We start from the raw sequence: 24895 nt of genomic DNA on the forward strand, positions 1-24895 counted from the left end.
AATAAGAGGCAAAGAAATAGCCCTTGGAGGGCTGCCAGCAGTCTCCACTCCAGTGGCTGGGGTTGGACACCAACCAGGGTGTCCTTGAGGCCCCAGCCCCACACCAAGTCCTGGATCCTAGGGCGGCAGGCGGAGGAGCTGGCAAGAAGCACTGAGCTTACCACAGCTCTGCTCTTTGGGGCCAGAATTGAGGAAGCTTTTCCTACAGCTCTGTCCAGTGTTGACTTATGTTTGGAAGCAATCTGAAAAAATGAGTTAATTGTGGGTGAGGCAGAGGGGGAGGGGCAGAGGCCACAGCCTCCATCTCTGTCTGGGTGTCTGAGTCTCTGTCTCAGGCCTGGGGGCAGTATGTGAGACCCTGGAGGGGTGTAGGAGCGAGTCGAGGTAAGGGGAGACTCATCGGGTTCCTCAATATTTACCCACTCAGGTCTGAGAAACAGCAGATGTACTGCATGTAGAAGGCGGTGGGGGTATGTAGGAGCTGCTGTCCCAGAGGAGCCCCCACACCAGCTGACAGCCATGTATGAGCCATGCAGGGTCCATGGATGCCCCTCCCACCCCTGCCATGCAGGGCTCTGGTTTATGATCTGAATTTGGGACTGAGCCACACACAGAGCAGAAACAAGGACTGTCTGGGGAATGAGCAAATGCCTTGGAAGCCAGGGATGAGGCCACTGTCTGACTGTGCACCCTGTGGGTGACACAGTATGGCCTAGGCCCAGCATCCTGCCTGATGGGGGGGGCATTGCTGAAGCCAGGGGTGGGAAGCACTTAGGCAAGAGAGGCCTGAGGTGTGTCTGAGACAGAGTGAAGTCTGCCCAGGTAGCCTGGGAGACTAAGCACCACCAACCTCCCATTTTACAGAGAAAAAATGTGGAGGGGGTGGGGCTCACTCAGTCACCATGTGCCTCCTGCCTCCGGGTCCAGGTTATTGCCTGAGCCAGGGGCTGGGACCCTGTTTGAGGTGGGCCTAGAGGTGGTCTGGGGGCGGGGGCTGGAGATCCCTGCTATGGGAGCCCTGGCTCTGCCCCTCCCCCTGACTGGGGATGGATTCTGGAATCCTGGCCCCCTACCCATTTCCCCTGTTCTCGCTGCTCCCCAGGCGCTGACTAAACATCCTGCCATCTGGTTCCCATTAGCTGGGCTGGGGGTGGGGGGAAGCCTGCTCCCAGGTTTCTCTGGCACAGCCAGTTTGGAAGAAGAAGGAATCCCCCTCTTACCCACCTAGGCAGGAGGGGATGGAGCCTGGGGTGCTCTCAGTTCCCCAGCTCCCACAGAGCCCTGTCCTGGCTGCCCTTTCCCTGGATTGGGGACCCCGTGGCCACCTAGGTGTGCACATGGGAAGTGAGTGGTATGCTTGTCACCTACTCTGGTCTCAGGGGGCCCTGCCACCTTGACCATCCTGGGACTTTGAAGGAAGCCCCGCAGAGCAAAGCCAGCCTGTAGGGCATGGGGGGCCTTAACAGAACAGAGGTTCCCAGCAAGTTTCTGTCTTGCCCTCCCTTTTCAGCTCGCTTCTCCCCAAGAGCTCACTTGCGGAAGGACTCCATTGAGCCAGGCAGGGCCCCAGGCCAGCACTGATCCTGGAGCCGGTGTCTGGAGCAGAGGGTGGGAGGGGCATTGGGATTTTCCAGGAACTAGGAATGAGGCCTGGGGGTTGCTGGAAAGAGCTGTGGGCTCCCTGCTCCACCATGGACTGACTGGCCATGTGATCTCAGGAGCAAGCTTTCCTGCTCAGTGCTTCAGTCTCCCCTTCTCAATATGGTGGAGATGGGCTCTTCTAGGATCTGAGAACAAGCAAAGAGAAAAAGCTGTGTTAGATGATCAAGATCACTTCTAGCTGTATAATCCCAGGATTCTAAGGGCAAGGAAGGAATTCCTGCCCCTTCCCTTCCATGCAGCCAGCATGCTCACCAGTACATACAACCCTCTGTAAGTCAGGACTCACTCAACTTGGCAGTGGGGAAGATGACAAAGCAATGCTTTTTGTCCTTTAAGTCTCCTTACAGTTGCATAGCTGAGAGGTCCCCTCTCATCAAGAGAGACTAGAGAATGGAATTCTTGCTTATGGAACATTCCTGAGCTCTAGCATGCTGGCTGTGAGAGCACAGGGACTCGTCAGAAAGAGGCTGGCTATAGTGTTAGAGGGAGGAACACTTTTGTCAGAGGATCAGATAAGGGACCATGAGAAAGTGCCTTGGGCAAGGATGTGAATGAAGAAGATGTAGTCTTGTAAAAAGAGCTCCAGTAAAGGAGGGCCCTGATTTGAGAAAGAGCCAGGAGACCAGGGTGGTGGAACAGGCTAAATGAGGGGTCGAGACTGGGGAGGGGAAGAAAAGCTCACCAGGGTAAAGTGTTAAAGGGTGGCTGGTCACCTCTGCCTTTGCCCTTGAAAGAAACAAGAAGCCTCTGTGTGCGTGCTGCTCTCCAGAAGTCACAGGATTTGACTTCTATTATAAAGTGGTCCCTGGGTGGCAGGGTGGAGCACAGACTCACTGGGACAGGGAGCAGAAGGTAGCAGTCAGTGAGGAGTTGCTGAGTAGCTCAGGGGACAGCCTGAGGAATTGGCCCTGGATGGAGGCCATAGGTGGGGGAAGTGGGCAGAGTGAGACACAACTTTTAGGACTCCCCAGAGAGGGGCAACAGGCCCATTCTCAAGCTTTCCAAACTTTGAGTGTATGTCTCGCATGGATGTGGATTCTTCACTTGCACATGTGGGCAGGTCCCCGGGTACATGTGCCTGTAGCTATGTTTTATGGCAATACAGGTATGGGGGAACCTTTCTCTTCTTACTGTTTTGAGAAGAAAAAGCCAAACTTTCCATGCCCTCTTCCTGTTGCCTATGATCCTTCCCAAGAGGAAACACATCTCATTTTAGTGCCATCAAAACCTCAGAAGATCTGGTCCCAATTAAATAACTTTTGTGGCAGATGTTTTGTGAGCACCAAAGACAGCAGCAGATTTGGGTTCAGACCTACCCTGGGGCTTCCTTGCCTGAGACCTGGTTGGGGGTGGACATAGAACAGACACAGAGGAACACAGCACCTCTGCTGGCACAGGGATGGTTGGAGACATAGTGGAGGTGAGTGAGGCATATGGACTGTTAGGCCTTCAGCTGCTGGGGTGTGGGCATCCCTGGGGAGGGTGCCAGTGGAAAGTGACCTGGAGAGGGAAGCATGCACAAGAGGGGCTTTGGGGCAAAGGTTCCACTTGGCCCGTGTGGCTGGGTGGAGGGAGCTGGCGTGTGGTCCAGATGGGGACCACTTTCCCATCCTTCTTCCTGGACAGAAATTCCAGTTTGTTCCTGCCAAAACACGTGGGCTCCACTTGACTCCCAGTGAAAGCTGTCCTGCCCTGCTCCTTCAGGCAGTCTCAGACAAGGAACAGAGGCCGGGCACAAACTGGGGCTCAGACTGGGCTGGGGAGGGCACTAGATATAAGAAGGTGAGACTGAGTACCCCTTCCCCCAGCCTGGCCTGGCTTTCCAGAGCGGGCACGTTCATGTTCCAGTCCTGGCGTCCGCGTCTCCAGCTCCAGACACATGTGACTCAGCCCTGCTGGCCTTGCCAAGCCGTCTAGACCCAAGAGTCTCCCCATGGAGGGGGCTCTCCCGCCGCCGTTTCCTTCGTTTCCTTCGTTCCTGCCCAGGCTGAGCCCGGCACACATGCAGCCAGATGTCCCCAGCATGTCCCCCACCCCCCACCCCCGTCATGCACCAGGACCAAGGCAAAGAGGGAGTGTGGGTGGTGGGGTACTGGGTGGGGTGAAGACCCGTGGGCGGGGGGAGGGGGGAGGGGGTCATTCAAATGCAAAGGTACCCAGAGGCCCAGCCTGTCTCCCCATTTATAGGGCCTGGGACAAGAAAATGAATGAATACCTTAGTGGTTACCTTTCCCCTGCCCCTGCCTTTCTTCCCAGGCTGATGCATGATGCATGCAGGCCAGGTATCATCCACTGGTTCCACTGAGCCCATACAACCAGGCTTGTCTGTATCCTGACCAAAAGTGGACAGACTCTAGGGACCCATGCTGGCTCTGGGAGTGGGCTGGGATCCCACTGGAGTCTTGGGTTGTTGAATGTGCTCTTGTAGGAAATTGTAGCCAGGTGAGGGCAGGCGAGGGTGGCATCCCCTTGGCTCTGAGCACCCCTGAATTCAAGATTTGAGGCTAGGGCAAGAGGCTTACGAAAGATTCTTGTAGGATACTAGGGTGGAACTGCTTTGGACTCCCCTTGGGAAGCTGCCTTTGCCCCAGCATAGATACTAGAAATGACAGGAAAAGGAGGTCAAGGTCCAATGGCAGCCTTCCCATTCTCATGTGCCAGTAGACTCCCAAGGTGGACACAGTCTCGAGTCACCAGACTTTAGTCAGCTCCAGACTTGACAGGTCTTATTTATCCAGAGCTAGGACCAGAAATCACCAGATTCCCCAGCTATAGTGATGGCAGGCCCACAACTGCGAGTCCCACAACTTCTCATCCCATAACTGAATTCTCCCTCTGAAGTATTTTCTCTTTCTCAATCCCCTCCCCCACAAGCTCCCCCTTGAGCCTGTATTTGGTGCTTGCTGTCTTACTAGGGAACTTCAGGGGTGGGGAAAGTGGATGCAAAGGGAGCTTTGGTTCCTGGCCCCTTGAAAGCTGCCTGGGATTCCTGGCTCTGGGCCAGGTGTTGATGAGCCTGGGTGGTGCAAGGCTTCTGCTGCTTCGGCTCTCAGCACTGTGAAGCCTGTTCATCTTCAGGAGGGGAGCTCTTCATCAGGCCTAACTCTAGCCCCTGAGGGCTGCAGCAGAAGAGGACTTCACCTTTCTCTTCAGTGTCTTCCACCAGGAGACCGTGAGGGCAGCTGCTAAAGACATGACTTCTTGATGACTTTCTCTTGTGCTGATGCCTTCCAAGCCTCCTGTGATGATCAGCTGCTCCAAGGCACTCAGGCTAATTCTCAACCCGGCAGCTTGGCCATACATTTCTGAGCCCACCACACAAACAGAGGGGCCTCACATTCTTCCACTGCCCTCCAGCCCATCCCAGCACTGTGGGCCAGTGCCTGTCAACTGCTCTCATTTTCCAGCCTGTTTGCCAAGCACCGAAACGTGGCTAAGGCCCTGCTGGGACCCATGGCCAAGTTTCCCCCTCAATCAGGAGATTGGTTACTGCTGCCTGCAAAGCTCAGCCTCCCCCTGCAGGTCAAAGGGGCCTTCAGCCCCATTTTTGGCCCCTGACTCATGCAGCCCTCCCTCACAGAATCCACAGTTTCTGGCAGGAATGCCCCTTAGAGATCTGCCCACTCTCTCCTCCACTGCAAGCATCCACCCCTCCACCTTGCTCCCTCCCTCCATGGGCCTACCAGCCCAGGTGCACACACCTCCCAAGTCAGGGCGCTCCCTCCCTCTCGAGGCAGCTAGCTGGTATGTAGACTGTGCTTCCTGGGAGTAGTGCTTCCTTGTGTTGAGCTTGAGTCTGTTTCCAGAAGCTTTAACTATTGGGCTCCTTCTTTTCCCCTCTCCGAGAGGCCCATCACTCTTTCTGTTCACACACCAGTTTCTCTCCAGCCTTTCCAGTGGAGGATGCCCAGGAGGTGCCATGACTTGAGTAAGGTGGGGGGGGGCAACCTGTCTTTAGCAGGCATCTCCATGGGCTGGACAGCAGCTTCTCCATGCAGGGGGATGGCCTTCATAACCTCTCTGGATGGTCTTGACCCCTCCAGACCCTGTCAATACCTCCATGCCCCACCCTGTGCCATAGACAGAGCTGCTGAGTCAGGAAAAGGTCTGCTTAGTGTACTGGCTCCCTGGAACTGGGTGGAGAAGGGAGATTTTCTTCCAGAATACACAGGGACTGGTTTCTTCCCTATCCTCAGGAGCAGAGGATATGGGGAGGGCGGGGGCAGGCGGCCACACTGCCGTGCTTTCTCCCGCCAAATTCCCCAGTCCTAGGAAAGATCCACAGAAAAACCCACAAGAATTTGAATGTCTGAGCTGGGGCTGTGATTGAAATGAAATTTTCTAAAGAGAAACGAAGAAAAACAAAACCAGAAAGAGAGGGGAAAAGGAGTAAAAAAAAAATCTTCGTAACCAAAGCCTCTTACAGTTTTCTTCTTCCAAAAGGGCCCTAGGCAGCCAACATATGAATGGGGGAAGGGTGCCTTAAGGTGATTTGCCAGCTGCTGGGACCCTGGGCCAGGGCTCTTGGGCCTTCCTCTCCCTAGGTCCCTTCAGCTCAAGTTTGGAGGCCCCATGACCTCAGAAGAGCCTAAAATTTCAAATCATTCAAAAAGCTGGGCCTGGGTCAGGGCCTCCCAAAGCCAAGCAGAGGTCCCTTCCTGTTAGCCCTAGATTCTGCGCACTCCTTCCTCCCAGGATAGAGCTGAGCCTTTTCCTGTCATTTGGATGACTGCAGTTTCTATTAGCAGGTCCCTGACTTCCCTGCCTCTTGACTTGCCCCCCAAGATTCCCCTCCAGCAGAATGCAGGGCAGTTGACAGATAAGGGACAGTTGCTGGCCGTGGCTGGCTATCTACTGCCTGTTGCTGTCTCCCAGCTTCCCCGCACCATCCTTCAGCTCCTACCTGCCTTGTCCAGTCAGCAGGGTCCAGTGAGGGGGCATTCAGCACTCTGAGGGCTTTGGAGTTCTGGGGAAGGAGGGGCTGACAAATTTCACTCCAGTCTGATTCCACAGGCCTGAGAGATGCAAAGAAACCTGTAAGTGGTCAGGGCAGGAAAGAGCCACAGGATCATCCAGGAAAGCCAAAAGTAGACAGGGGAGGAGGGTTGGCCAGGGCCTAGCATAATAATAGTAAACATCTGCCTGGTGTGGGGGTGCTCATCTGTAATCCCAGTCACTCAGGAGGCTGAGGCAGGAGGATCACAAATTCGTAGGTCAGCTTCACACACTTAGTTATCGAGTCCCGTCTTAAAAAAATAAAATAAAATAAAAGTCTGAGGATATAGTTCAGTGGCAAAATGCTTGTAGGTTCAATCTCCACTAACAAACAAACAAACAAAAAACCACCAAAATAATAGTGAACATTTATATGGTGCTTTGGACCTATTATTTCATAGGAGTTATTACCTTAGGTCATTTTCACAGCAACTCAATGAGGTAACATTTCTCATTATCTGGTTAGGCGAAGGCAAGGAGGCACAGAGAGGTTAGGTAACTGGTCCAAAGTTACAGAGCTAGTGTCAGAGCCAGATTGAATTTTAAAAACTTCTAACTATATTGTGAGCTAGAGAAACAGGAGACAGCACCCCCCGCTGGGAGATGAGTAGCTCAAGTCTCAGTTTCGTTCTGCACCCAAGGTCGCTCCCCTTCGTCCTCCTGGAGACTAGAGTCCGCCCAGCTCTGACCAAGGAGAGCTGTGGCAGGAGCGCCCTCTCCCGGAAGAGCCTCGCCTCTAGGCGTTCTGCTCCCGGGTTGCCACTAGGGGCGATGCCAGCAGGCCTGCAACACGGAGCAAGTTCCAGCCGGTCCCGCCTCCCGTCCGGCTCGGGTGGTGTTAATGCCCACGCTTGATCCGCTCTCGGCCGGCTATGGAGCCGCTGCCCAATAGGAAGATGCAGTGGGAAAGGGGCGGGGCCACAAAATGCTCTAGACCCCGCTGAGAGGCCCCGCCTCCGCCGTGCGCGGACGACGGGGCGGGGAGAGTGCGAAGTGTGGTGTGATTGGCAGCCTGATTGGCGAGTGAGGCTGGGGGGGGTGGGCGGAGCTCTGCTCGAAGCGCGAAACATGGCGGGGCAGGACGCTGGTGTTGGTGGCGGCTCTGGGGACGAATACTACGAAGACAAAGGCGAAGACAGCGTGTCCAGGGAAGCCATGGAGGTGTTCAGGAAGCTGAAGGTGCTGCGAGTCCAACAAGCCATCCCAGGGAGGGGGGGGATGGGTAGGGTCCAGTCCACGGCCTGCTCAGATGGGCCGTGCGTCGCCGACGCACGCTGCCACTGTCGTGGGTCCGGGCTGTACTCTGTTGACCCGGAGTGCGGGGCTGCTTGTAGTCCATTTGCCCTTCTCTTTGGGGTTCCCTGGACCTTGGCTCTTGCTGGCTTCACGGCCCGTGCCCAGCCATGAAGTTGAGTTCAGCGCCAAGCGTGGAACTCTGCAAGACCAGGTCTGGGAACTCAGGCAAGTGCAGAGACGGAAGATGCAGGCCCTGACGTCAAGGGAGTTGTATAGTCTAGGGGGACAGATGAGTAGAACTCAGTGTCACCTGTCAAGTCAGAGAGTTGGGGGGCAGCGTGGTCAGGGAGCTGCCTGGGCCCTTTGCCCTCCCCACACCCCCCCCTCCACAACAGGCTTCGTGTTCCGTCTTGCTCCCCCTCCCTGTTTCCAGTCTGAACCTGGGATCTGAGTATTTCTAAAGATCCACTCTTTAGCCATTATTTCTAATCTAGTTCTGCTGCCACCAGAGCCCAGAGGGGGCACACTTAAACGTGATGGGGCAGCAGGATGAAGGACTTGCACCTCCTGGCAAGATGGAAGTATATCAGGAGGAGTGTCCAGGGCTGACCTATGGGCACCCTGCCCTAGGCTGCTGGCCCAGGAAGGGATACAGAACACAGGCTGGCAGAAGTGCATTGCCACCCTGCCGTGACAGATTTCCTAAAGCTTCCAATTTTCCTTTTCCTTGCTTAGGACCTAAACTGCCCCTTCCTTGAGGGTCTTTATATCACAGAACCAAAGACGATTCAGGAACTGCTGTGTAGGCCCTCGAAGTACCGCTTGGAGATACTGGAGTGGTTGTGTATACGGTAAAACCTGGGTTTCTTCCTCTTCTTATGGGGTGTCCACTACACCAGCAGTCCACCTGGGGGAGATGGGATGTATCTTGTAGGGCTTCATAACAGCCTAGCTGGAGAGCAGCTGGTTATTGGCTACAGAGCACAAATTGGGGGCTAAGTGGCCCTCAGCAGTACTGGGGCTAGTACATCTATCACCTTACTCGGACAGTTGGTTTGGCTTGGCTTCTGAGTGTTCTTCTAACTTTAACTACAAGTTTGGAAGTCCAGGGCTGGCAGGACCTGAGAAATGCTCTGCTTAAATCCTTCTCAGACTAGAGAGTTGAGGGTCACTTGGATTCATGAACTGTCTTGGATCTGTGGTGGAGGGGGAAGGAAGGTCTGTGTGATGGGTTTACCAGGTGGCTCTCATACAGTACCAGCTCTTGCTAGTTTTTGTATCATGATCCTGTTTCCAGTCCTTTTGGTCAGGTGTGGCATGGGGTATGTTCTTCCTGGGTATGTGTGCTGGGAGCAAACCATGCCCAGGGGGCAAAGGGAACACTCCAGAATACCCCACAGAAGGTTTGCTTCTCAGCAAAACCATTACCTGAGGCACATGTTCTTCCCCTCAGCTCCTGGGCTGAGCATCTGTCTTTAAGCTGCAGGTGTAGAAGTCTTACCCCAGCCTCCCTGGGGAACACAGACTCTTGTGGGATTTGATATGACCTTCAGGAGCTTCTCTGAAATGGTGATCATCTGTTGGTATGGGAGTTTCTTATGAGGCCAGACCTGGGCCTGTCTACCTCAGCCTGTGGCCTGCTACCCTTGCCACTGAAAAGGGGGGCTGGGCTAGCTTGCACTCAGCTTATATGACCTGTCAGGCCATAGGATATCAGGAGGACAACCAGAGGATATAAGCATTTTCACATTTGAACCTCTGCCTTTCCACCAGACCTTTCCTCAGGCTCCTCCCCAGGCCTCAATACACCAGCACTTTATAACCTTTTGATCTTACTATACTATTTTCCTTCTTGGAAGCATGCTTTAGGTCTCTGCTTGTCATACATACTCCTACAGACCCTCAAAGGTCCAGCTCACATGCCCCATTTCCTTATATATTCATTTTTGTTAATGATGATTGAACCCAGTGGCACTTTACCACTAAGCCACCTTCCCAGTCCCTTTTTATTTTAATTTTGAGACAGGTTCTCACTAAGTTGCTAGAGTGTCTTGTTAAGTTGCTTAGATTGGCCTCAAACTTGTGATCCTCCTGCCTCTGCCTCCCAAGTCATTGGAATTATAGGTATGTGCCACTGTACAGCTCCATTTCCTTGTATAATGTCTCCTGTTTGCATGGCATGGTGGCATATGCACATTGTAATCCCAGTGACTCAGGAGGCTTAGTGAGGCAGGAGGATCACAAGTTGGAGGACAACCCAGGCATCTTAGGGACACCCTATCTCAAAATAAAACATGAAGATGTGTTGCGATATGGCTCAGTGATAGAGTGCTTGTGGGTTCAATCCCCAGTGTTAAAAAAAACAAAAAGTGTCTCCTGTTCCCGGGGTGAATCATTTCTTTTCCCCCTGGATGCCTACAGTCATTTGAACATACCCACCCCTGCTGGAGTCCTTAGCCTGTTTTTCTCTTGGACCCTTGTCCTAGCTGGATCTCCAAAGCATTGGTTCTAGCATGGTGTGGCACATGGTTGGGAGGTGCTTCAGGGTGCAGCCTGATAGGCAGATGCACACATGCATGTGCACTGTGTGCTGTTTCAGGTGTCATAGGCATAGATTGATATCCTCAAGGATCCGGGGCCCTAGTGGGCCTGGGTTCCAGTAGCAAGCAGAAATAATAGTTGCATGCTGTGGTTGTTGGCAAGGAGCAGTTGGCATTTGATCTGGGAGAGAATAGGTAATGACTAGGTGGCTGGGGGTATAGCTCAGTGGTAGAGTGCTTGCCTAGTGTGCATGAGGCCCTGGGCTCAATCTAGCACTGAAGAAAGAAAGGAACAAACAAGTGAAAGAAAGAAAGAAACAAAAGGGGAGGGGAAGGGAGGGCAGCACAGTATTGGCCCAAGGTGGCATCTTGGTGCAGCTCACTCAGGGCCTGGCAAGCCTTGTGAACTTCATGTTCTGGGTATGGTAGGCAGGGGACCAGGGGAGTGAGATGCCAAAATTGGCATTATGGGGGCTCTGTGGCAGATGAAGTTTTAGAGAGGAATCCTGGAGGTAGGGCTACCAATACCACAGGAAAGGATGGTAGAAACCTGGCTTAGAGTACATACAGCCTGAGTGACAGCTATTGTAGGTCCTGGAAGGACCAGTGCCTGGTCCAGGAACCTGGGAGGAAAGGCATTAGTGGTGATGGCCTGGCCAAGTATAAGGTCTTGAGTGAGGCCCCAAGGAGGAGGCTCTCATGGGAGGGAGCACAGATTTGCCAGGCCCAGGCAGAAGCTGGGACCAGCAGGAACCAGGGTACTCCGCTGGCTAGAGAGGAATGGGTAGGGGGCTGAGGCCACATCCCTAGAATGCTTCCAGTACTTCTAGTGTATCCTAGAATACTTCCAATACTTACTAGAAACAGAATCCTTTTAAGAAGCAGCGAAGAAAATATAATGCCATTTTGTGATCCCAAGTTGGTAAAAGCACCTTAGGCCTCTCAAGGGGTGGAGCATATAGACCATGCCCCGCTTAAGGAGATTTGGTGGAGTGCCTAGGTGTTGCCAGACTTCATGACTTATAGTCTCATCTGGAACTTGTTCTGCTCAGAAGATTGCTGTTTTAAGGCATGGTGTTTTCTGGAGTGATCATTGTGACCACTGTCAAGGCTGGGGCAGAAGATCTGGGACATTGACTATAGATTCTATTACAGTAAGAACTTCAGATGGCTTAAAGCGGGTCTCAGCACAGCCTTTCTGGTGAAGGGCTAGTCAACATTGTTGATCTGTGTTGTGACCACTCCTAGAGGAGTGGAGGTGGGTGGGTGCTGATAAACCTTTATTCACTAATTGTTTTGCACTACTGGGGATTGAACCTAGGGCCTTTTGCAGCTAGGCAAATGCTCTACCACTGAATTATGTCCCCAGCCTTCAATAAACCTTTATTTTCAGAAATTGGGAGCCTACTTGTAGGCTCTCCCCATCTTTCAACTCTGAATTATGGGTCTTTTTTTTTTTTTTTGGTACCAGGTACTGAACTCAGGGGTGCCACAACATCCCCAGCTAGTTTATTTTTTATTTTGACACAGGATCTTGCTAAGTTGCTTAGAACCTTGCTGAATTGCTGAGGCTGGCTTTGAACTTGTGATCCCTCTACCTCAGCCTCCTGAGCTATTGGGTTTATAGGTATGTGCCATCACACATGGCTGCTGCTGCTTCTTCTTTTTTTTTTTTTACATTTGGAGATAGGGTCTTGTTAAGTTACTTAGTTTTGCTAAATTGTTAAAGCTGATCTTGAGCTTGCAATCCTTCTGCCTCAGCCTTGCGAGCCACTGGGATTACAGGCACCTAGCTGAATTAAGTTTCTCTTTTTTTTTTTTTAACAGGATATCTCTGGAAAGAGGTTAGCATCAGTATTTACTAATAGCAGAGGTGGTGGTCATTCATTCATTACACACTCACTGGCCTCCTCTGGGTTGTTATCCAGAATTGTGCTAGGCTCCAGAGATATAGAAGAGAAAGCCAGCTTCTGGCCTCAGCAAGCCTGCACTCCAGCTCTGCTGGGATGGAGGGCCACCAGAATGGTTTCAGGCTTCCCTGGGGTGGCCTTTGTGAAATGTTAGCCACTGACTTGGGGATTGGAGTTTTGCCCACCTTTATCTATGTACATTACCAGGTTAAGGACAGTTTCTGCCAAAACATGATAGGAAAAAAAAAAGAGGTTACAAGACAGCCCCATAAGGAACAACCAGGGTGCTTCTAGGAGTGCCATGTGGTTGGACCACTGGTGATGCTGGCAAGAATCACTGTCTCTCTGCTTGTAAGTACAGCAGTGGAACAATATACTTTTATGGCTGTTCCACTGGCAATGCCTGGGAGACCCTCATTCTAGGCTCTAGAAATATCCACAGGGTATGCACCACCCAGAACAAAACACCAGTCTGATGGAAAGAAGGGGGATTCTCTATGGGTTTGGGTTGTGGCTCAGTGGCAGGGCACTTGCCTAGCATGTGTGAAGCACTGGGTTTGATTCTCAGCACCACATATAAATAAATAAATAAAATAAAGGCTCATTAACATCTAAAATTAAAAAGCTGGGGGCGGGGGATTTTCTAGTCCCTTCAAGCTTGACTGGCTTTGCTATTTTCCTGCAGGATCTGTCCCTCCTTGCAGGACAAGTTCAGCTCATTGAAGGGGGCCCCAGTGGAGGTGAAGATTCAAGGTAGGTTTCTTTATGGGAGGGTGGAATGTGATGGTAAATTCTGGGCAATTCTAAGCTTGATCACAGTTCTTCTTACTAACAGCTGTGCCTGCATGCTAGGGATTGAACCCACGAGTGCTTTACCTCTGAGCTATGTCTCCAGCCATTTTTATTTTATTTTGAGGCAGTGTCTTATTTAGTTGCCCAGGCTGGTTTCAAATTTGCCCTCTTCCTGCCTTAGCTTCCCAAGTAGTGGGGATTACAGGCCCGTGCTACTGCACCTGGCTTAGGCTAGTTCTTGAATTCATTTGATGTGTAAAGAGCTTACATGTTAGGTAATAAACCAAGAAGGTCCTAAAATTCTCAGTGCATGGGATGGTAAGAAGAACTATAAAGACTTGGGGAAAAAGGAAGGGTGGTGCCTATGGTGTCTGGGGGAAGCATGGCCCTGTTGACATAAAGATGGCAGGAAGGGAGGAGATGAGCCTGGGTGATACCCTGGGTGTTTAGGGTAGAGGGACAGCAAGTGCAAAGGGCCTGAGGTGGGCTTGTGCCTTGAAACTTTGAAGAAGAGTCAGGAAGCAGATGTGGCAGTAGAGGGAAGAAGAGGGAGTGTAGGAAGTCCAGAAGTGTTGGGACCACATTAGATGAGGCCTTGTGACAATAGAAGTCCATTGGTTTTTACTCAGAGGAAGGCTACAGTCCTGTATTGAATTTCCCATGTTCTATGGGCTCACTATGGTTAGAATAGGAGCATGTTGGCAGAGGCATGGAGACCAGTGCTGGGATCTTGCAGTGACTGATCTAGTTGAGAGGTTGTAGGGGAGTGCTAGCCAGGTCCTGGATTTACAGTTGAGGGAGGGTCAGCTGGACTTGCTGAGGGGAAGAGATGATTCAGGGAGGACGTGGGTTTAGGGCTGTGAGTACAGTAGGCATGCTTGTGGGGAACAGTTGGCATTTGTAGAACATTTCCAGGGATATTGAGAGCTCACACAGATTCTTTGCTTCCTTCTTGCATAGGCCTCCCAAAGCACTGGCCCCAGGCATTCTGGCTCCGCATCTTGGCCTTTCTTCGTATTCCAGGTGGTTACAAGATGCTCTGGATACCCTGGAAGATGTGGCTAGGTGTTCTGTGGCCTGCGCTGGGATTTGGGCTTCCCATCTATAAAATGGAGCCAATACCCTCTCAGGGTTGCCACAAGATGACAGAGGAAGACATGAAAAGCCCTTAGGGTGTGAACCAGTGTGAACTGTGGTTCCTTTTGCTTTGGCTTTGAGAGGGCTACGCACAGTGCATTTCAAAGGTTCCCTGACCTCTGTTGGCTCCTCGGGCAGCTGACTGGTCTCAATTAGAATCCAGCATTAGAGAGTTCCATACCTGTGAGAGTACAGAGGATAACCTCTTATTTTCAGATAAGGAAACCTGTTCAAAAAGGGGCAGCGAATGGGTGCAGGCCACACAGCAAGGGCACTGGGTGTGTCTTTTACTTGCTTTCTTGTCCACCTGTTCTTCTATACTCAGCCCAGCCTAGTGGGTGCTGCTGCTGCTGCTGTGGCAGAAGCCAACTCACTGAGGAAGAGCCTCAGCACCCCATTGCCGTGGCTTACTGGGTGTCTGGTGTCCCCTGTTTGGGTAGGTATTGTAACAGGGTCTTTGTGCTCCAACAGAAATGGTGAAACTAGCCCATGAGCTGATGCTGTGTGCGCCAGATGACCAGGAGCTTGTCAAGGTGAGAAAGGGTCCTTATCTGTCCCTGCAGAGGTAGTGCACATTTCCTTTCCTAGGCTAGGGACTTCAGCGATGCTATTGTGGGGGTGGGAGGGGTTTCTGTCTCCTGTGCCTTTGAAGGTTCTCTTGCTCCAGAGTCAGCCTGGTGTCTGGGCATTCTGTTTCTGTAGGCGTCCCTGGGGGCAAGAACTGCTAGGAGTCTCTTGGGTAGATAATTTTAATCATCCCTTAGGCGAAGTGGGGAGGACAGCCATGGAGGTGGAGGCAGGTCTCTGGTTTATGATAACCAAGGAATGGGGGGGGTGCTCTTTCCTCATTTGATGCCACACTTGCCTGGCACTGTGGTAGGTACTTTACATCAGTAATTGTCACACCCACCCTTGGCACTAGGTGTTTGTCTTAGCCCTATTTCAGACTACTTACTCAAGGTCACATGGTGATAGAGCCAGATCTGAAACCCAGGTCCCTGGCACCCAGGCCCATGCACTTTCTCCCTCACATGGCCCACCCAAGGTTTGTATGCAGAGGTGCCTGATCCACCCCACAACTAGCCAAAGAAACCCACTCCCTGCCATGAAAATGTGTACAATTCAAAGTATTCGTTTCCACTCTTTGACTGTTGTGTACAATGCAGCTATGCAGTCTTATTATTATTATTATTATTTTTGGTTGTGCTGGGATTGAACCCAGGGCCTTGTGCATGCAAGGCAGTATTCTACCAACTGAGCTATATCCCCAGCCCCCCTTGCTTATTTTTTGGAATGAATCCTTCTTTTCACTTCTTTTAGGTGTGTGACTGGGAGTGGGATTGTTGGGTCAGGTGGTGGCTCTGTGTTTAACTTTCTATTCTTTTGTTAAGTCTATCTGGTCAGGTTTCTTTTTTATAATAAGTAGACTTTAGTATACTAATAAAAGCAAAAAAAAAGTAATATTAATGTTAAACAATGAGTACAGAAAATTCTCACAGACTCCCCACACAAGCCTCTCTATCAACATTTGTTACAATCAGTGAACCAACATTGACACATCATTATCACCCAAAGCCCATATCCAGTCAGTTTTTATTTCAGCTTATTCTGTTTTTCTGTTCTCAAGTTGCTACATGGTTGTTGTTTTATTTTCTTCTTCTTTGCTGATGCTTCCGGTTTTAACTTTTGTTCATGTTCATAGTTGCTTATTCAAGCATTTTTATAATGGCTGTTTTAAAATCTTTGTCAGAACATTCCAACATCTGTGACAGCTTGTCATTGGCATCTATTGATCATCTTTTCTCATGCAAGTTGATGTTTTTTCATGTGCCAAATAATTTTGGATTGCATCCTGAACATTTTGGCTATTTCTTTGATTCTGGGTCTCATTAAATTGTGTGGAGAATGGTAACGTGTATTCTAGCAGGTATTTGACCTGGTTAGGCTCAAACAGCAAGGTCCAGCCATCCCCTGTGTCCTGCCGCTCTGTTGGCAGCTCAGCTTCTTCCAGTCTGTCCTACATGTGCTCCACCCAGTGGTCATCCTGGGACCTGGGCCTTGGTTTAGTAATCCAAGTCAACTGTTAGGTTGAAATCAGATCCACCCATGCACAGGTAGGGCTCAGCCCAGGCATTCTGAAATAGATGAATGAGGTTACTTTCTTGAAATCCTTCCTCTCCACCATCTCTTTAATATGTTTTCTAGTTTGTTGGGGCTTCCTGTTCCCATTTTCCATGACCATGGTGCAGTGGTTTCTGTAGAGAGAGTAAAATGTACTAAGAAGGTTATCCCTATGCACTTGATGCTACTATCTCTGTGCCCCTCAATGGAGCAGAGGCTCCCCCCATCAGAATTTTTATTTTGAGAAAGTCTCAGTAAGTTGCTGAGGCCGACCTTGAACTTGTGATCCTCCTGCCTCAGCCTTTCTGGGATTTTAAAGGCATGTTCCAATGCTCCAGCATCCATCAGAGTTACAGCTTCTGCAGATTTCTCTCCCTGGCTACTTCTGTCACTCCTACCATATTGCCTGGGGTCTGAGTGACAGATTTCCTACTATCTCTGAGCCTTGTGGGTTCTCTTCTCTGCTCCTTGAGCCAGAACTACCTAGTAGGTATGTCCTAGGGCTCTGTACATCTGCTCTGAAGCACTCCCTTCTGGTGTTCCATCTGGCGAGCTCTCCACCAGGCTGAATGATGGCTTTGAATTCTGGTGTTCCTCCCCAACCACCTGCTGGCATTTACTGTCCAGAGATTTCAACTCCTGCCCTCTGCCTTCCAGCTCTGACAGACGGGTCTTCAGTGGGAGAAAAAGATGGTGTGTTTTCTCCTGCAACTGGAACCTTTCTCCTCTCTTTAGTCTTTTGTAGTATTTATTTTGGCAAGCTGCACATATTATAAAATCCACTATTTTAACAATTTTTAAAAAAATTTCCAACAAGCTCTGAGAGGGCTCTACTCTTTTTATTCATTTTTATTTTTATTTAGAATACCTTTATTTTATTTTTATGTTGTGCTGAGGATTGAACCCAGGGCTCTGCACATGCCAGGCAAGTGCTCTACCGCTGAGCCACAACCCCAGCCCCAGCTCTACTCTTTTTAAAAGAAACATTTTAACATACATATAAGATAAAATTTGCTATTTTAATTATTGCCACTATCCATGTCTAGGATTTATTATTCTTCCCGAGTTGAAACTGTTTTTTTTTTTTTTTTTTTGGTTTGAGATTGAACTCAGGAACACTTAGCCACTGAGCCACATCTCCATCTCCAGCCCTTTTTGTTTTTTATTTGGAGTCAGGGTCTCACTAAGTTGCTGAGAGCCTCGCTAGGTTCTTGAGGCTGCCCTTGAACTCACAATCTTTCTGCTTCAACCTTGTGAGTCACTGAGATTACAGTTGTATGCCACTGTACCTGGCTGTACTCAAAGGTTTTAAACCATTTTTAAAAGCATAAAAGTGACATTTAGTGCATACATTCACAACATACTACATCCGCTGCCTGTAACTAATTCCAAAATATTTTTATTCCCTGAAAGGAGACCATGTACCCATTAAATAGCCTCTTCCTGTTCCCCACAACCCTGACACCCATTCATTTAGTATCTTTGTGTCATTTAAATGGGATTTTTCACTGAGCACAATGTTTTCAAAGTTTGTCCAGGTGGCAACACAGTATATCAGGGCTTTATTCCTTGTATGGAATGAAAACTAGAAGCAAATGTATGATTACATTGGCATTATTGAGACATGGGAAATACATTTGTAAGATTGGAAGGTTTGGTCAAACTGTCATCCTAAATTTTAATTGGGAGTATCAATGCTAATATATTTTAACTTAAAAGTGTATATGCATTTCCTTCTCTTGTCCTCCACAAAGGTCTAGATCAGTGATGGCCCAATTGTAACAGTGATGGCTGGGGGAGGAAAAGTACAAATTGAGCCAGGAATACCTTATGACAGCAAGGAGGAAGGCAGCCATCCCCGACTTAGAGTGACGTCTGTGGGACTCTGGAGCCAGCTAATGATAGAAACCTTCATTGGCCAAATAGGGGCACACATGAGTGCCATGAGCACAGTGGCTGCTGTGGATTGCTGTCCTTCACATACACTCCAACCCAGGTGTTCGTAATGGTGGTTTAAAGAGTCATCATTTGACATGAAAAGCACAAGAAACAAAAGAAATAGGGCAAGTGGACTTTATTAAAATTAAACACTTTGGTGCACCAAATGACACCTTCTAGCAAGTGAAAGAACAATGGGAGAGAATATTTGGAAATCATCTATAAGGGACTTATCCAGAATTCATAAAGAAATCAATAACCCATTCAGAGAACCCAATTCAAACATGGGCCAAGAATCTTGAGTAGATACTCCTTCAGAGAAGACACACTGATGACTAATAAGCTCATGGAAAAATGGTCAGCATCATTGGTTGTGAGAGCTCTGTGAATCAGAACCACAATAAGAAGCTCTTCACACATACCAGTGTTTTTTTTTTTTTTTAAAGGAAAATAGCAAGTGTTACTGAAGATGAGGAGACATTGGAACCCTCACACATTGCTGATGGGGACATGAAATGGTGCAGCCACTGTGGAAAACTATCTGGTAGTTTTCCAAAATGTTAAACATGGAATAGCCAAATTATACTCCCAAGGGAATTGAAAACACCTGTGCACACCAAAGCTTATATGTGAATGATATTACCATAATAGCCCCAAACTGGCAAAAACACCCAAATGTCCATCATCTAAATGGATCAACTGATTTTCAACAACAAAGAATAAATATTGGGGCTGTGGTTGTGGCTCAGAGGTAGAGTGCTTGCCTAGCATGCACGAGACCTGGGTTTGATCCACAGCACCACATAAAATAAAAAAATAAAGATATTGTGTCTACCTGAAACTAAAAAAATTTTAAAAAAGAAAAAATATTATAGCTAGACACAGTGCTATAATCCCAGCAACTCAGGGTACTGAGGCAGGAGGATTGCAAGTTTGAGGCCAGCCTGTCTCAAAAAATGAAAAGGGCTGGGGATGTAGTTCAGAGTGAGAGCGCTCCTGGGTTCAATCCCTAATACTGTGAATTAAAAGAATAAACTATATGGGCATCCTTGAGGACATTAGCCAAGAGAAAATACTCAGGCACAAAAGGTCACATACTGTGATTCTATGTACATGAACTGTCTGGAAAAGGCAGATCTATGGAGATACAAAGGAACTTGTTGCTAGGGGCTGGGGACAATGAAAAATGACTGATAATGGTGACAGAGATGTTCTAAAATGTGACTTTGTCAACAACCACCAAACCAGTACTTTAAAAAGGTGAATTTCATGGTATGTGACTTAAAACTCAAAAAGTATCAGTCCAGCCAAATGGAATGACAACATCTGGGAGAACACCAAGTACGAAGGCCATGAGGTGTTGTGTTCTTGGTATGTTTAAGAAATCACCAGCAAGCCCATTAGGCCCTGGTAGAATGGAGGGGTGTGGCAAGGGTATGGAGCAGGATGGGAGGACCATGAATACCTTTGTAAGCTCCAGGAAGCCTTAGAGTGGTGGTGGTGATCATCAGAGAGTTTCAAGTTCAAGAACACTGATTTCCATCAAGTATCACTAAGACGACTGTGGCTAAGGCATAAAGGTTGGGTGGAGCAGGGGTGTCCATTGGGAGGTTCATTGGTAGGTTGGCAGTGTCCAGATGTGTGTAGTTGCTGGCTTGAATGGTGGTGGTAGCGGAAAAGGTGGGGGACTTTCTGTTGGTTTGGCTAAGCCCATTGGACTTGCTGATGGATGGTTTGGGGTAGGGTGCAAGAGGCTTTGTCCTGGGGTTCAGCATGGTGTAAGGCCTTATGGATTCATTCTGTAGATCTTTCCAGAGTGCCTTTGCTGGGGAGTAGGGAGAATACAGGGTTCCAGCAAGGTGCCTGCAGACCTGTCTGGGCTACGTACAGAGGCCAGCAAGTGCCCTCAGGCCTTGTAGGGGCTGGGGCCTAGTGATCCAGAATAGACTGAGTGGCCAGCCCTGTGGCTTTGGAGAACCATAGGGAGACACATGCCAGGACTGCCCAGGGGAATCAGTGCTGTGGCCATAACCTGAACTTAGGCTGGCAGAATGCTAGATAGGCTACTCACCTTTTTCTGAACATTGGGAGTAGGGTTCCTGGAGCTGTCTCTCCACTGAGGACGTAATAGCAGGCAGTAGTATTTCATCCTAGGCCACTTGTCAAAGCTTTGTGAGGTTCTGAGTAAAGACACTCTGTGTTTTTGTTGGGGGCATTTCTTATCTAGACAGTCCCACCATCCAGTGTGTGTGTACCCTGCAAGTGTGTCCTTTGGGTCGATTGGGAGGCTGAATCAATAGAAAAGGAATAAGTCCCAGTGGCAGTCTATGGTCCTGGAGTTGGAAACTTCTAGAAGACACTGGTCATTTTCAACTTGGTCACATCAGTGGGAGCAGGCCTGCTGAGAATAGCAGGCAGCTGCAGATGTGAGACTTGGTACCTATGGACAGGAATGGGGAGCTGAGCTACCCCCAAGTCTCCTCACCAGGGCTGACCAGCCCTTTTGTTGAAGCCTGTGCCTTCAATGTGGAAGTTCAATATGAAGGCTTATTGTAGGGCATTCTAGAAAGTTGCCAGTGATGTTCTCTGGGTCAGTTTATTCACTTGTGCTCCTCAGAACAACAATGAGGTAAAATCTGTGAGACTGACCCAGCTTTTATCCTGGTGCTCTTACTTTCTCAGGGCTTTCTAGGGCAGGCATGACCTCTGAGGTTGTTTGGTTCTGGGCCTTTCTGGAAGGAGGCAACCCTTAAACTCCTGGCCAGGTAGCTCCTTATAGGAATTTCAGCGCAGGAGATCAGGTCAGCCCATCAGGAGCTGCTTCCTGAGTCCTTCCTGACTGGACCTTCAGTCCCCTGCTGGAGAGCAGGCCACCTCCAGGGCCCCCTCATATCACACTCACCCCATAAGCCATGCAGCTGGTTGTGTGACAAACACTGCAGTATGTTTCTACAGCATTTGTCATTTTTCAGAGTAGCCCTAGGCGTCATTGCAACCTGAGGTGGGGGCTGGGCAGGGAACACTTCATGGCAGCAACTTTTGAGACAGTCCAAGATGTTGCTGGGTGCAGACAGGGAGCTGGTGGGCCAGGTCCTTCCTTTTCAGTGCCCCCCAGCAGGAATCCACATGAGAATAGGGCATCTAAAACAGATAAACTGGGCTTAGCCTGGGTCTAGCCAGCAGACATATGTGACCTTCCCTGTACAGGGCTGTGCCTGTGCCCAGAAGCAGCTGCACTTCATGGACCAGTTGCTGAATGCAGTTCAGAGCTTGAACATTAGATGCTTCACTTGCTCCAGGTAATGGTTCCCATAGCCCATCAGGGCACCCTTGACAGGCTGGTCTTGTTCTTAGATATGGAACTGGAAGGGACCAGGACACCTTTCTAGCTGGGATCTTTCTATCTCCCTCCTGTGGTACAGACTGCTTACTGGTCCAGGAGTTGGAGGTACTGTGCTGAGAAGGACTGTGCTCTGGGGGACTGGCTGGCTGGTCAGGGGCCAGCAGTGTACTAATAGGGTGAGGTACATCCTTTGGATGCCACGTTGCTGCCCAAGGTCCCAGGCACTGTGCCTAAAGGGGTGCTGTGGTCTTTGGAGAATACAGTCTGGGAACATTGGAGGAGGGTGAGCCCCTGGGTGCCCATGCAGATGAGTGGGCTTCTTGGAGGAGCCAACGGCAGGCAGGGGCAGTGAGTGATGCCGAGCAATGGGCTTCATGCTCCCTTTCCTTCTGCCTGCTCTCCTCTTGCCTCTTGGGTCTTTCATGTGGGCTGTGGGCTCATTTGGTTTGTGTTCTCCCAGTGATGATGTGTCCTGGGTGTGCCTTTGCAGCCTAAAGGAGCATTTGGAAGACACCACAGACAAGAACGAAGCATTGCTGGGAGAGCTCTTCACCAGCTCCCACCTGCGGATGCTCCTGAACCCCAGGTGTGACCCATGGCCCCTGGATGTGCAGCCCCTTCTCGATAGACAAAGTGACAACTGGCCAAGGTAGGGGTCACAGAAGGCTCCTGTCCCAGCTCCAGCCCTGCTTACTTCTGTCACCAAAGGCAGATCCTTGTGTGTGGCCCATAGTGTGCCCCACTGCCCGTGGCAGCAGTGGCAGACAGCTGGAAGTGTCTCCCTTTCTTTCCCTATAGGGCCAGCCCCTCTGCTCACTCAGAGGAGGAGAAGGTGCTGCAACTGGCCAGGCAGCTGCAGGAGAGTGCTGCCAAGCTGCAGGCACTCAGGGTAGAGGTGAGGGGCATCAGCTTCCATGAGCTATGGGGCTTAGGGACTAGACCCTGCTCTTTGTCCTAGGGCAAATGACATCATCCCCAGCATGGGGTGCTCTGAGACTTCATTGAAGTGGCTAGTGTACATGGCTTGCTGGGTTCTAGAAGATAGAAGGTGCACTTTTCACATGGAGTTGGGGAGGTGGGTGCAGAGGTGGAGCTCCCCCCATATCTGGAAAGCTTCTGAAAGAAGGGGAAGGCTTGGCTGGGTGCAGTGGTGTTTGCCTGTAATCCCAGTGGATCAGGAGGCTAAAGCAGGAGGATCACGAGTTCAAAGCCAGCCTCAGCAACGGTGAGGTGCTAAGCAACTCAGTGAGACCCTGTCTCTAAATAAAATACAAAATAGGGCTGGGGATGTGGCTCAGTGGTCAAGTGCTCTTGAGAGTTCAATCCCTGGTACCCAACCAAAAAAAAAAAAAAAAAGGAAGGGGAAGGCTTGGTCTCAGGCAGCAGCCCTTGACTGGGCCTCTTTGTTGAGCCACTCGAGCATCAGTAGCAGGGCCCAGGCTGTGCTCAGCTCCTCCATCTCCTAGTTTCTGGAAGCTTTCCTCATCCTGCTTTGCAGTGCTTAAGATGCTGGCTCCTAGCCCAGCCAGGGCAGCGTCTAGGGACTGTCCCCTCTGACTTTGCAGTGCTTTGCGCAGCATAAGCCAGGAGCTGCTGCAGGTGGGACTGATGCTAGTACCCTAGACCAGAAGCTGCGCCTGGTTGTCTCCGACTTCCACCAGCTCATCTTGGCCTTCCTCCAAGTCTACGACGATGAGCTGGGGGAGTGCTGCCAGCGTCCTCGCCCTCACCTCCACCCAAGCGGCCCCATCGTCCAAGCCGTGTACCAGACTCTGACTTCCTGCAGCCAAGTAAGAATCCTCCTCTCCTCTTCCTACTGAGAGCTCACACCTTCCCAGGTTCAGGGGCCTCAGCAGCCCCTGATGAGGGATGTGAGGGCTGGGACAAGGGACTGCAAAGGGCTTGACTTCGGCTTCCCAAGCTAGTGGCATGGAAGGGCTCTGGGCTCTAGGCCTGGGGCCTTTGGTGGGTTGGAACAGACACTCTGCACTTGTGCAGTGGAGGGGATGAGACCTGATGTGGATGTTGTCCCTAGGAGACCTACTGCCTTCCAGCAGAAGGGGCATTAACCAAGCCAAGAGCCTGGGTTCTGGAGAGGTCTGTACATGGCTTGGGTTGGGTCTTTGTTTATTCCATATGAGATCCTTTTCCTGGCCTTCCAGCCCCTGTCCCTGTGGTGGTCTTGCTCCATTTTTACACTATGTCCCAACATACCAAGGTGCTTTCAGTATTTTGTATGACCAATCTGTGCACCAGACACGCAGACAAATGCTTGTTGGTTTGTGCCCATGAGCCACCTTGGACAAGACAGGAGAAAACTGTCTCATATAGCTATGCCAACTAAGTAAATGATATCTTGCTTTGTTCTGCATTTTGGCTCCTGTTAGGCCAACCTCAAATGCTGGGTTAATATCTTTGTAGTTACCATGTGCAGAACTCTGACCTTGGCTCAAGGGTCATGATGTTTCTCCTTCCTTCCTTCCTTCCTTCCTTCCTTCCTTCCTTCCTTCCTTCCTTCCTTCCTTCCTTCCTTCCTTCCTTCCTCCCTCCCTCCCTCCCTCCCTCCCTCCCTCCCTTCCTTCCCTTCCTCCCTCCCTCCTTCTTTCTTTCTTTCTTTCTTTCATCCCAAGAGCATTCTCCCTCTGAGCTACATCCCCAGTCCTTTTTTCTGTTTGTTTTGTTTTTCCTTATTTTTTTTACTTTGCGGTAGGGTCTCCCTAAGTTGCTGAGGCTGGCCTTGAACTTGTGGTCCTCCCACATCCTCCAGAGTTGCTGAGATTACAGGAGTGTACCACCATGCCAAGCTTATTTTGGGATTTTAACAGAAAGGTTCTAAGACTTCCAACACTTGGGCCAACCTGGCCAGGAGACCCCCAGCAGGACAGTTAGGGCATTGTATCTTCTCATCAGAAAGGCCTTTTTTCTTTCGGGATATTTCTTTTCCTACTTTACCATTTGCTTTGCTTGGACTGGGATGTCACACAATGCTGGCATGTCACTGAGCACTGAGGGTTGCCAGAATGACATGATTGTGTAGTATCCCCACCAGGCCAGGAGGAAGAAAACTTAGGTTTGATTGGTTATTGTCTGGGTGGGAGTTCTGCCCTTTGCCCTTGGCTATTTCTGGGGTGACTGCTACCTGCTGAGGGCGAGTTTGCATGGGAAACAGGAAATACCATCTCCAGGTCAGAGCAGCAACACTGAGTGCCTGCATGTGTCTC

General features: G+C 50.2%; 1 protein-coding gene across 4 annotated transcripts in view; it reads left to right on the plus strand.

Moving 5' to 3' along the window:
* The first annotated feature begins 7678 nt into the window (after positions 1-7678).
* Haus7 (HAUS augmin like complex subunit 7) overlaps positions 7679-24895 on the plus strand; it is a 28255-nt gene continuing 11038 nt past the window's right edge. Inside the window, exons 1-9 of one of the 4 annotated variants that reach the window (XR_005734493.2) lie at positions 7679-7836; positions 8629-8744; positions 13029-13096; positions 14744-14805; positions 21539-21630; positions 22165-22323; positions 22473-22569; positions 23240-23464; positions 23710-23771. Coding sequence is in view for 3 of the 4 variants with exons in the window: in XM_005340590.5 (XP_005340647.1) it covers positions 7726-7836; positions 8629-8744; positions 13029-13096; positions 14744-14805; positions 21539-21630; positions 22165-22323; positions 22473-22569; positions 23240-23464 (930 nt within the window). In the remaining variant the exon portion in view is untranslated. The remainder of the gene's footprint in view (positions 7837-8628; positions 8745-13028; positions 13097-14743; positions 14806-21538; positions 21631-22164; positions 22324-22472; positions 22570-23239; positions 23465-23709; positions 23772-24895) is intronic. The other 3 variants (XM_005340590.5, XM_013365340.4, XM_040286863.2) reach the window with 3 other exon arrangements.

The sequence above is a fragment of the Ictidomys tridecemlineatus genome, chromosome X (assembly GCF_052094955.1).
Source record: "Ictidomys tridecemlineatus isolate mIctTri1 chromosome X, mIctTri1.hap1, whole genome shotgun sequence".
Classification (NCBI taxonomy): domain Eukaryota; kingdom Metazoa; phylum Chordata; class Mammalia; order Rodentia; family Sciuridae; genus Ictidomys; species Ictidomys tridecemlineatus.